This window comes from Lagenorhynchus albirostris, chromosome 5 (assembly GCF_949774975.1).
Source record: "Lagenorhynchus albirostris chromosome 5, mLagAlb1.1, whole genome shotgun sequence".
Classification (NCBI taxonomy): Eukaryota; Metazoa; Chordata; class Mammalia; order Artiodactyla; family Delphinidae; genus Lagenorhynchus; species Lagenorhynchus albirostris.
The window spans coordinates 87,219,372-87,231,449 of NC_083099.1; the positions used below are offsets into that span (position 1 = coordinate 87,219,372).

General features: G+C 40.0%; 1 protein-coding gene across 15 annotated transcripts in view; it reads right to left on the minus strand.

The window, feature by feature from the left end:
- The window catches only part of PHLDB2 (pleckstrin homology like domain family B member 2), a 130,420-nt gene that overhangs the window by 5,673 nt on the left and 112,669 nt on the right, over positions 1-12,078 (minus strand). For 14 of the 15 annotated variants that reach the window (XM_060150628.1, XM_060150621.1, XM_060150629.1 and 11 more), the window contains 3 exons: positions 10,848-11,055; positions 2,913-3,003; positions 1,734-1,880 (listed from right to left, as the gene is read on the minus strand). In XM_060150628.1, coding sequence (XP_060006611.1) covers positions 1,734-1,880; positions 2,913-3,003; positions 10,848-11,055 — 446 coding nt within the window. Of the gene's footprint in view, positions 1-600; positions 964-1,733; positions 1,881-2,912; positions 3,004-10,847; positions 11,056-12,078 lie in introns of those variants that run through there. The other variant, XM_060150630.1, reaches the window with a different exon arrangement.

A 12,078-nucleotide genomic window follows, 5' to 3' on the forward strand; every position in this document is an offset into this window, starting at 1 on the left:
ATGTCCATGTGATTATGAGAACTTAAGCTAAACATTGTCATTTGGAATCTAAAAAGAGAATGGCATTTTAAGAAGGATGCTATGGTATGGGGGGGAAAATGTGGATAAACTCAGGCCAACAGATTCTATTCCTTGAAATGGCCAGATGAGAAAATGGAAACATGTCATTTACCTTAGCTTTAACAGAGGTACTTAGCACTTAAAAACACAGGGAAATAAGGCATGAAGTTATCTGGGCTGCTCCTTACAGATGAGGCCTCCTCCTCTGTAATGTATCCAGGAGTTCTCCCTGCCACAACTCAACAATAGTTCTCCTTAAATAACCGCAGACATGACACAATCGACTGAACATTATTTAGTAAGTCCAGCCCCCGAGGGTGTATGTACATGTCGGCTTGCATACACCCTGTGATAGAAATTGAAGGCAGAGATGTATGTTTTGAAAAGTGAAGCTAAAATAAGGTAAGAAGTGGAATCAAAGCTGTACCCAATGAACTGTCCAGGACGAGACACTGAAGAGATGTACATAGATGTCTTTTATTTTACTATGGCCGGAGTAGAGGTTCATCGAATCTAGGAAGCACATATTGCCACGGGTAGTATTTCTAAAATAGTCTTTTATTTTATCCTGTTAAATAACCCCACCCCTTTGCCCTGGGGGAAAATAACCTAATCATACACTTGGAAGCAAAAGTTATAATTGGGATTAAAATAGAATTGTGCCTTTTGGTTTTGGCTTCAGATATAAAACAGGCATGGATGACCTTTACACTAAATCAAAATGTGACAGAGGTTTGGCATAATGAAATAAAATGAACAAGTTTTACTTTGTATTTTGCCTTTATTTTGCCTTTGATTTTGTGGTACTTTGACGTTAGACAGATGCCACAGATTTACTGAGCCCTCAAAGCACATGAAGCCTTAAGGCGAGTCTCCAACCGTTGTACTTCAGACAGCCAGCAACTGTGAGGAATAAGGGAATTGGTACCTTTTTCAATGAAGTCTAGTAAGCTTTGGTAAAACTGATTTGAACTTTAAATTACATAGCACTTAAAATTTTATTTTAGTTTCTCAGGAAACATACATTATGTAAGCAGTTCTAGTGACAAGAACAGAGACTCAGACTCTACTGACTGAGATAGGAAGTCAAACAAAGTGGATGGTTTTCCTGAGTTTTGCTTGAGTTCAGGAATCCTGTGCACATGTGTGTGGACTGATGCAGGAAAGGGGAAACGTGTGACAACACAGTGGTTAGGAAAAAAAAACCCAGAACATGAACACCACCACCAAAAAACCGGTCTGGTAAAAGTATCCTGTTCTGGAGTGTTTGCTTCCAAAAGATGTCTTAATAGAATCCCTTCTCTTTCTCAACTGAGTTTGGGTGTTGTATTTGTTTTCAGTAATGAATCCAGCTGCATTTTCAAAGCTGCTCAAGAAGACATTCTCCTTTTAAATATATTACAAAAAAATGGGTAGAAGAAAAAGTGCCTCTCCAATCAAAATGTGCCACATATAACTAAAGAAAAATATCATTTTGTTAGTAGTTCCCAGTGGGTTTTGAAATAAACACACATTTTTTTGGCCCATTAATGCACATCTTTCTCTCAGCCATTACAGGTCTAGGGCTAATAGGCAGCACAACCAAAGGCATCCTCAGACATAGCATGACCGTCTTCTGAAAAACGACCACCAGGGGGCAACCTACTCCAATCCATCCAGATTGACCAACCAACCTGTGCCCTTTGTTTCTCCCTTATTTTTACTTCCTTTTCAATTAACTTCTGCCTCTGGCTGGTTTCTTCCTGCAATCGTTTTTCCAGGAGTTCTCGGCGTCGTTTTTCTTCTTCCAGAGCTCGTTTCTTGGCTTCCATTTCCCGTTCCTAAATATCATTATGCAGAAAAAATTTTCAGACATACTGGTTATACTTGAATGATTCCAATACGAAAACAAATAATTCTCACTATACAATTCCTGATTTTATAGCCCAGTATATATCTAAGACTAAAACACCCGTAATCACCATTCACAGAACTTTCAAAAGCATCGTGTGCAGAAATGCAACCACTACATTTAATTAAAAATGAAATATTAAGTGAAACACAGCTTGTGACTCTATTCAGTCATTTCATACTAATGACCCCATATATTAAAAACTCTCCATTTTTAATATAAAAAAGGCTCACTAACTGTGACCCAACATCAGTCACAACTTTTGGCCTTTCTTTGATGGCCATAGGTCCTTCCAATTCCTGTTGTTGCTCTGTGGCTTCCTGGCCGACGGTCACAGAGGAAGTGCCCAGGGAAGTTAGAAGAGGAAAGGAGGTGCCCTTTCAGGCAGGATGCAAAGGCATTTGGGGAATTCCTAAGGAAGTTCAGATTCTGGCTTGAAATACAGTCACAATAACATGGGAGTTTTAATATTACAATAGTGTCTTTACCACGAACTGGCAAGGCAGAGAGAACGCGTAAAGACCTGCCATTCCTCCTGTTCCCCGGCAGGCAAACAAAGGCGCCATTGAAGGCAAAATGTAATACAAAGCATTCATTTCAGTTTATGTCCACACAATATACATTTTACATCATGAAAAATGCTAGTGCAGTAAAGAGCCGTAGAGAACATCTCTCTAACACCCTCACTTCTCAGAAAGGAAAATGGGGCCAGTGGGAATTCCCTGGCAGTCCAGTGGTTAGGACTCTTTGCTTTCACTGCCGAGGACCTGGGGTTCAATCCCTGGCCAGGGAACTAAGATCCCACAAGCCATGTGGCACGGACAAAAATAAAAAAGGAAATGAGGCCAAGAAAGGTGGAGTGACTACTCCAAGATCACGCTGCTTACTGAGGCCTGAAAACAGTTTCCCAGTGTCAAGTGCAGGGCATCTTGAACTACTACATGAAAGATATTAGGCCTACCCTGGATTCAAGAAGCCTGGTCTTCTCTGCATGAGCTTGCTTCAAAAGTCTCTCCATTTCTTCTATTCGGGCAATATTTGAAGTGCTGGCACTGAAGAAAACACAAAAGCCTTTCAAGAATACTGCTTCTTACTGATGTCTCTTCAAACACACACACACACACACACACACACACACACACGACAAGATCCAATACAATTTAAAGGATGTTACTTACAAGAATCACTGGTCTGAAGAGGCAAGTCAATTCAACTCTGAAAACTGTAGGTGAAACTTCACTTACCTCAGTTTTAAGAGATAAAACATAGGCGAGGAAAATAATACCAAATAAAGTGCTTTACTCATAAATAAACCAAAACCAACTCCTACAAACTGTGTTCTCAAAATGTTTCCTCCAAAGTCTAAAAATTTTGGCTTGCGGGAAGTCTTCCCGTTAGTTTAATTATTCAGGGATGCCAGACCAGCAACACTCTCCCCAAAGTTCTATGTAGATGACCCCTAAATTTGGAAGTCACTTTATTTGGTTCGGGATCATGTATCACCAGCTACTTTTTTGTTATGCCTTTTTGCTTGTGGACATTTTATTTCTTAAATGGTGATCTAAGATGGCCAATTAAAAAAATGAATTCTCTTACAGGTGCAATAGAAGGGTAGTGGCCAGTTTTGCCCATAAAGCCCGTCCACCGTACGAACGAGGAAACCACATGAAGGGATTCAAGAGCTTCAAAAGTAAGGCGTCTTGAGAAAGACATCACATAAACACGTGAAGGAAAAAACCAAAGGGAGTAAAAGCTGCAAGACCAGACAGGATAACGAACAGAGAAGGAGAAGAACTTAGAAATGTTTAACATTAAACAAAATATATTATTTTTCCCTTGTTTACATTTTATTTGACTATTCTGGAAAAAAAGGACCATGGCCTAAGTCAAAACTTATTTATTTGGATGTTCCAGCCATGGAGAACCAATGCTATTTCTCATGCGTGTTTATTTGCATAGTCACTTAAATGTATCTTCTTTTCTAGACTCTCTTGGCTATAGAGAGGCTTCTGTGCCTGTATCCTCCATAGCATAAAGCCTGGCACACAGTAGGGGTTCATGTTTGCTACACACATTCATATAAAAATTAATTCATATAAAAATGAATAAGATAATCATTAGTATAGTCTCCCTAAATCATATTGTTGATCAACTCAAACCTAGGATGTTTGAGGGCTAAGAGTTCTTTTGAAGAGAAACATGACCACAGTAATGTAGGACATATGGTTTATCTTAAAATCAGTACTGTGCACACATGTTTATAGCAGCTTTATTCATAAATGCCAAAACTTGGAAGCAACTAAGATATCCTTTAGTAGGTAAATGAATAAATAAACCATACTACATCCAGGCTATGGAATATTATTCAGTACTAAAAAGAAACGAGCTATCAAGCCATGGAAAGACATGGAGAAACTATACATGCATATTACTAAGTGAAAGAAGCCAATCTGAAAAGATAAATACTTTATTACTCCAACTATATGACATTCTGGAGAAGACAAAACTATAGAGGCAGTAAAAAAATTATATTTTATATACTTTAAGAGCTACTTTGGTTATTTTGTTAAAAAATAATTAATTTTTATCCATGGACACCTACTTGTTCTCTATAGCTACACTTTTGCTATTGATTTAATATTTCCTTGACATGTAAACCACTTTTATTCAGCAAAATTATTGCTGCTCTATGATACTGTGTTGCCACTACCTGATACTTTTGGGGGGATCAGAACTGCACCTGCAGTGAAAAGCAAAAGCAATTGCTATAGAAATTTAGGGTGAAGACTTGTCAATACAATGGCATGGAACAAATGAAATGCCATTTGGCTAGCACCTGTCATGCCGAGGGAGAGCCTGAAGTCACTGAAGATACACTTTGTAATGCATTACCTGTAGCACAAGACACTCATCATTGGTTTCTCCAGCCCACCTAAATTACAAGAGGAGCAATGCTTTCTCCCATTGCTCCAAATTCTGACCTTCAGAAGGCAGGCACATTTCTGATCTCATATGTAATTACTGTATGATACTGAATAATACTGAATCACTTGGTCATTAATCGTATAAAGATGACTAGTTTTGGGCTTCCCTGGTGGCACAGTGGTTGGGAGTCCGCCTGCCGATGCAGGGGACACGGGTTCATGCCCCGGTCCGGGAAGATCCCGCATGCCGTGGAGTGGCTGGGCCCGTGAGCCATGGCCGCTGAGCCTGTGCGTCCGGAGCCTGTGCTCCGCAGCGGGAGAGGCCACAACAGAGAGAGGCCCGTGTACCGCAAAAAAAAAAAAAAAAAAAGATGACTAGTTTTGCCTCCTTTCTCTACTTAGCCATATTCTATTTTATCAACTGAAGATTACTTTTTTTATGTGACCAACTTTGGTAAAAACCCATATTCATAAAGAAAAATGAAACTTCAGTCAAGGGTACAGGAATCTAAATAGCAGATTTAGTTTTCAGTGCTGAATAATACCTTTCAGCAAAATCTGAATTTGCTTTTTAGAATATTCACTTTAGGGGCAAAGGCAAAAACAGAAAAAGGAAGAAAAAAAAGCAAACAAGAACATTGTCATACAACAAACAAATAAATAAGCAAAACGCAAAACAAAATTCTCCATAAAAACATAAAACTTTTCCAAGACTGCCTTCAGCATACCAATGTTGCCACTAAATGAAAAGCCAGTGTCCCAGAATATTTATTTTCAATTCATTATCTCAAGCATTTTTTTAGGTTAAGCAAATTATTACTCCTTATAAAATGTCTAATCTTTCTCTATTCAAAAAGATTAGGCTATCTGGTCTCTTTGACAGCTGTCTGCCCTCCTCTGAAATCCTCTGGTTTTCAGTATCTCTTCTGAAAGAATTCCCTAGAATAAAATGCAAACACTGGGTGTTGACTATCTAGGGTAGAAAGCAGAATACAAACCTTTGCCTGAAACGAAGGGATTAGAAGTATCTGAAATTCTGGTTGATGTATCTCTTAAAACCAAGCTCAGCCTTGGATGCCCTCAACCCCATACCCAGTCTTGTCCCCGCTCCACACACAAACTGCTGGTGGGTAATAACTATAATGAGAGATCAACTTCCTTAACATTTTCTCAAAGCATGAACACAAGGTCAGGGCTTATTAGCAATAGTAATAAGAACATATAATTTTAAGTGGTATTCAGAACACTACACTCTATGAGCTCATTCAATAATTTTAGCAGAAAACAGACTTTATGCAGAATTGACCTTCAGCTGCTGTTTTCTAAGACCCAAGACCTGTTTTCTTAGCTTTATATTTGTGTACAGTGTAAGTAATGATGTTGAAAAAGCAAAAACACTGTCTGACTCAAAGAACTTTCTGCTGGACACGAAAATGATGTCTCAACAAAAAGTGTAAGGCAAAGGTACCCACAACTCTGAGTAATTCGATAATTCTACCAATGGTTTTTTGTGACATAATAAACCACAAGACTAAGTTTATGTTGCTAGAACTTCAGCATGGAATTACCTCTTTAAAATGTGTATAATTTCAGGATATTTTAATACATAATTTTTTAAAAATCTAAAAAAAGAGAAAAATTTTTAGTTCTTTCTTTTTCTACCTGTCTGCAAAAAGTTCCCATTTAGGATGTGCTGTCATACTATACATGCCAAACATTAGTTCCCTATTACCATTTTCCTGATGTTTATCACATCATTTTCCTTCATAAAAATAGGTACAAGCTTATCTTAGGGCAGCATGAATTTTTTTTAGGTAGATGGCGGCACAGAAGAGAAATGCTTGTTTGTTTGTTTGTTTGTTTTTTCTCTCTCTGTCCCTTTTATTTATACTAGACCTTTTGTAGGCATCTTCTACTTTGGCTTCAATATTTTGACATTCAGAGAATCTGACAGCATATTTAAATAAATACTATTTGTAATTTCTGACCATGGTGATTGGTTAGTTATCTATGACTGCTAGCAGCACTGGGTCAGTTCTCTGCGAAGTAACTATGGAAAATGATCATGGCCACATGTAGCTACCTTCCAGGAATGATCACTCTGCAATAATGCTATCCTCTTAATGTGGCACATTTAGTGGAGTCAATTCTCATTTTCTACCTTTGGAAACCATTTAAAGAAAAAGTAAGTAGGTGAACAAATAAAATTAAATTAAGATTTTGGTGGCCACTGTGCTTAAGTCTCTAGACCTAAACTTCTAACGCTTGGTAAGTCTAACTGAAGTGTCTCCCTTTAAGGTAATTTCCTGTACTCACTGCTGCACTGCTGCTGTTACCACCTTTAAATATGAGAGATGGGGTTTGAGGAGTGATCATTTGAAGGGATGCATATTTACTTTCAGTTTTTGGTGGGGATGAAGAGGCAGGGGGCAGAAAATGGAGCAGAAAAAGCCACCAAGATAGGCAAACTATAATATAGAGTGTATTTATTTATTAAAGATGGCTCAAAAATAGACCAAAAGAATGGTCAAGCTATCAGGAGTTCACCACAGGAATACTGCTTTAAAATGTTCACAATTATTTGGGAAAGTAGTCTGATGTTTTCAAAATAACACCTTGCAAAAGTGCAGAGTGCCTAAGAAACCCCTCTGAGATCCCTTTACTTGGAAATGAAACGGCTGCACCGTCAACTTTTATTCCTCCCATCATCATTATACAATAGTTGCCGTGTTGCTGACTTTTGTTTGTGTCCTGTTATTCAAAAGTAACACATTTAATTGGTCGGTTTACTGGCATTTACGAATGAGTACTCAAAGTTCTAGGCTTTCTGTCCTGAGAACATCAGCTCCAAGCAACCCTGCATGACTCTTTGACATCCTCCTGGGAGCAGCGGGTATTACGAGAGCTCCTTCAGAGCAAGAGATGGATGGTTTGATGCCCAATTGTTCCACACACTCAAGTGTCTTTCATTTTTTAAAAAGTGAGATATGGGCTTCCCTGGTGGCGCAGTGGTTGAGGGTCCGCCTGCCGATGCAGGGGACGCGGGTTCGTGCCCCGGTCCGGGAGGATCTCACATGCCGCGGAGCGGCTGGGCCCGTGAAACATGGCCACTGAGCCTGCGCGTCCGGAGCCTGTGCTCCGCAACAGGAGAGGCCACAATGGTGAGAGGCCCACGTGCCGCCAAAAAAAAAAAAAAAAAAAAAGTGAGATACCGTATCTTCTAATATTGAATGAAGTGAAATACTAACCCTTCTGACATTAAAAAATAATGGCAGCAAAAAATTAGTTTTATTATTTATTATTATATAACTCCCTACTTAAATTTAAATTAAATTAAGTTTTCCCTTGTAACAAGGAGAAATACCTATAATTCTCAAGGTTGCTTTAGTGTTTTTCCCAAGGGACTCCTTTCCTTCTCTGACAGGATATATCCAGTAATATCAATATTTCAAACATGATGCCAGAATTAAAATACACTATATTTTATTTACCACAAACTGTAGCCTCTATCCTTTTCTTCTTTTCTTCCACTTCCCAGATTTCCTGGCTATAATATCTGGTTAGATTGAGGTCTCTCATATTCTTTTCATTTATGAGACACTAACCCAAAGCTAAGTATACCTTGCTGATATTACTTTCCCTCTGTCTCTGTCACTCCTTTTTTGGGGGGCGGGGGTGAGGAGCAAATAATTCAAACCTTTGTGTAGAAAGAAATTCTATATACACGATGGTAATTTTCCACCCAAATATTTAAAAATCCATCATCCTCTTGCATTCAAGAAACAATCCTCCACTTAGCAGATGAGCAAATCAGGACCGAGAGAGTTCTGTGATCTGCTCGCAGTAGCACAGCAGTCGTCAGGTCGAGCCCCCAAAGCTCCTGTCCCAGCCTGTGACTTCATTGCAATAGAGGAAAGTTTTTTTGAAGGCCATTATTCAACTAGACATTTTCACTTGAGACACACAATTGATCAATGAACATTGATTAAATATTGGATGCTTGGGGGGTTGAACTCATAATGGTTCTCAGCCAATTGAAATAGATCAAACAAAGAAAAAAATCAAATATCCCGAGGTATTTATTCAGCCAACACTTACTGAATGCCTACTATGTGCCCAGATCTCTGCCGAATGTGGAAAACAAAAGATAATTAGACATCCTCCTTGACATTGAGGAATGTACCAATTAATTATTGAAGAAAAAAACTGTATGCTGCAATGTGATCAGTGATATAATAGGAAAAAGTATCAAGTTCCATGGAAACATGAAAGAAAAATGCCCTGAAAGGAGAAATTCTCATGAGTTTCCAACTTAAGTTTCAGCTTAAAGGATGAGAAGACTTTCTCCAGGCTAAAATGGGAGGGGTTGGGGGAAGGTAAAGACATTTTGCAATGTCAGACACTCTCAATGCTCAGTAAGTACAGGTCGAGGGAATAAACAAATGAGAGGATGAATTGACTCTAGATAGTGGTGTGCTGGTAAACTAGCTCTCTGGAGAAAAACAAAACCCCTGATATGCAGCAAATGTCTATTTATGTGGAGTAAATACTCCCACCGTGGCCAATTTCAAGCTACCAACATGACATCACTGATCACAGAGTTAGGAGGAGATGTGCACCTCTGGCTCTTGCCAGCCAGTTTGAGCCCACTCCGGCTCACTGTTAACTGTAGAATATTCTATAAGGATTTGTGGAATGAATGAGCATATAAATAAAAGAAAGAACAGATTACATGATCCCAAGGCTAGAACCAATATGGTCAAAGGCACAGAGATCTGAGAATTCTTCGCCCTCTCAATGAATAAGAAACTCTGGGAGGTGTATCAGGAGGAGAGAATGAATGGGGAGTTGGGCTGGATCTAGAATGCCAGGCTCTGGGGTCTGACTTTATTCAAAAGGTAGTAGGGCAGGGCTTCCCTGGTGGCGCAGTGGTTGAGAGTCCACCAGCCGATGCAGGGGACACGGGTTCGTGCCCCGGTCCGGGAAGGTCCCACATGCCGCAGAGCGGCTGGGCCCGTGAGCCATGGCCGCTGAGCCTGCGCGTCCGGAACCTGTGCTCCGCAACGGGAGAGGCCACAACAGTGAGAGGCCCGCGTATCGCAAATTAAAAAAAAAAAAAGGTAGTAGGGCATCATCACAAGCTTTTTTTTTTTTTCAATTAATTAATTAATATTTGGCTGCATTGGGCCTTCGTTGCTATGCGCGGGCTTCCTCTAGTTGTGGCGAGCGGGGGCTACTCTTCGTTGTGATGCACGGGTTTCTCACTGTGGTGGCTTCTCTTGTTGCAGAACATGGGCTCTAGGCGCTTCAGTGATTGTGGCGCACGGGCTTAGCTGCTCCGCAGCATGTGGCATCTTCCCGGACCAGGGCTCGAACCCGTGTCCCCTGCATTGGCAGGCGGATTCATAACCAGTGTGCCACCAGGGAAGTCCCCATCACAAGCTTTTGAAGGAGCGCTCTGACTAGATCCATATTTTAGATGCACCTTTGGCCATAATCCCCTAAGACCACCTTTGCTTGCCTCAAAGTATGAACATGAATGTGAATGGTTAAATCCTTACAAAATTTTAATATGCAGAACAGCTAATGCCTTCCTTTCAGCAAAACATAAGGGTAAGATATCCTTCAAATTCTTACTCTGTTGCTGGAAATTACTTCTTTACTGAATCAAAAGTAGTCCTAATGAAGGTGGAGTCAATCAACAGAGGCAAATCCATTTTGAAGCACAGTATACGCGTAAAGAATAAAGGAGAAAATGGATTAGATGGTGTGTGACTGGCTCAGTCACACAGGATACAAAGAAACTACTTTCAAAGACCACCATGACACCCAACCCTCTTCTCTACTGTAGAGTCTTTATGTTTCAGATATTTGGGCTTGTACGTATACATGGCCCCAAATTGATGGCTTTACTTTTTGAAACCGACAGGTGCTTTTCCAAACCAGAAACCTTCCCCAGGAATACATCTTACCTAGAGATATTGTCAGGTGAGCAGGCAGAGATGCTTGTCTCCATGCTGTCAGAGCTGTCTAGGCTCAGAGTATCAAAGGCCTGGTCCTTGTAGCTGTGATCTGGGTAGTGGAAACTGTTCAAGTAGACATTTGATTCAGATGCTGTGCGGCTGTAAAATTCAGAAGACTTCTGCCTTTGACCTTCGCTCATCTGTTGGTGATTATATCCTAAGGAGAGAGCCATAAATACGTTAGTATGCCTCATTTTTTTCAGTCTTAGATCTTCTAAGGCTTAAACCAGGAACCCAAAACATCTGCCTATGAAACTGGGGCCTTGGTCTAATTTGTTTTGAAGCCAAGAAGATCAAAGAAATGGCATAATGCTCAGTGCAAGGAAGAGTTTCAAAGAAGTGGTCTTGGGAATGATCTTTTCTGTCAGCAGATCACCTGACACTTTCCTATGGCATTTCTACATCTCAGCACAACCGAGAATAATACATCAGCACGCACACACAAACACACACACAAAACCAAAACAGAAACACATTTAAAGGCCGTGAATCCTCCGATAATAGCTGGGTTTAAGTGAAGCAAGATGACTCTAGTGACAAGCAACACCAGGGTTTACGGGCAGTCCCTTCTTCAGTGGTATTGCAGTTTAAAGGGTACTGGATCTGGTCCTAAAATAGGTGGATCATCTAGGTGTAGGATTTGAGAAACCCGTGTCTCACTCATATCACTCACACTTTTAATCTGGTTAATGTTCAAACGGACATTTTTCTCATTCTTTTTTTTCAAATTCCCTTGTCTGCCAATTACTTATTTAAAACACTCAGAATCAACAATCCTTCCAATGGCTGTACTCCTCCTAATTAGCGTATATATAGCTCTCTTCTTTTTCTGCCTTAACAGCCAGCCTTCAGATAGTTGGTGATATCAACCGTATGAAAACATAGGGATCCCATCAACAGGAGCAAAAGTTGCCACTAATAAGAGGGGTTTTCCTTACCCTGGTACCTGGTCAGCTGGTACATTAGGCCACTGGCTTGACTTTGTGTTATCCTATGGCTTTCTTCTGGTAGTTGATTTTGGGCATCACAAATCAAATTATTCTTCCTTTCAATTCTCTATTTAGCATGTATTCGGGAATCAGGGGTCATAGTGATAAACAAATCCCTTAATTCATTAAAAAGATGTTTCTTTAACCAGGACCATAGTTTGCAATCACTTTCTCCCTGATCAAATTTACTT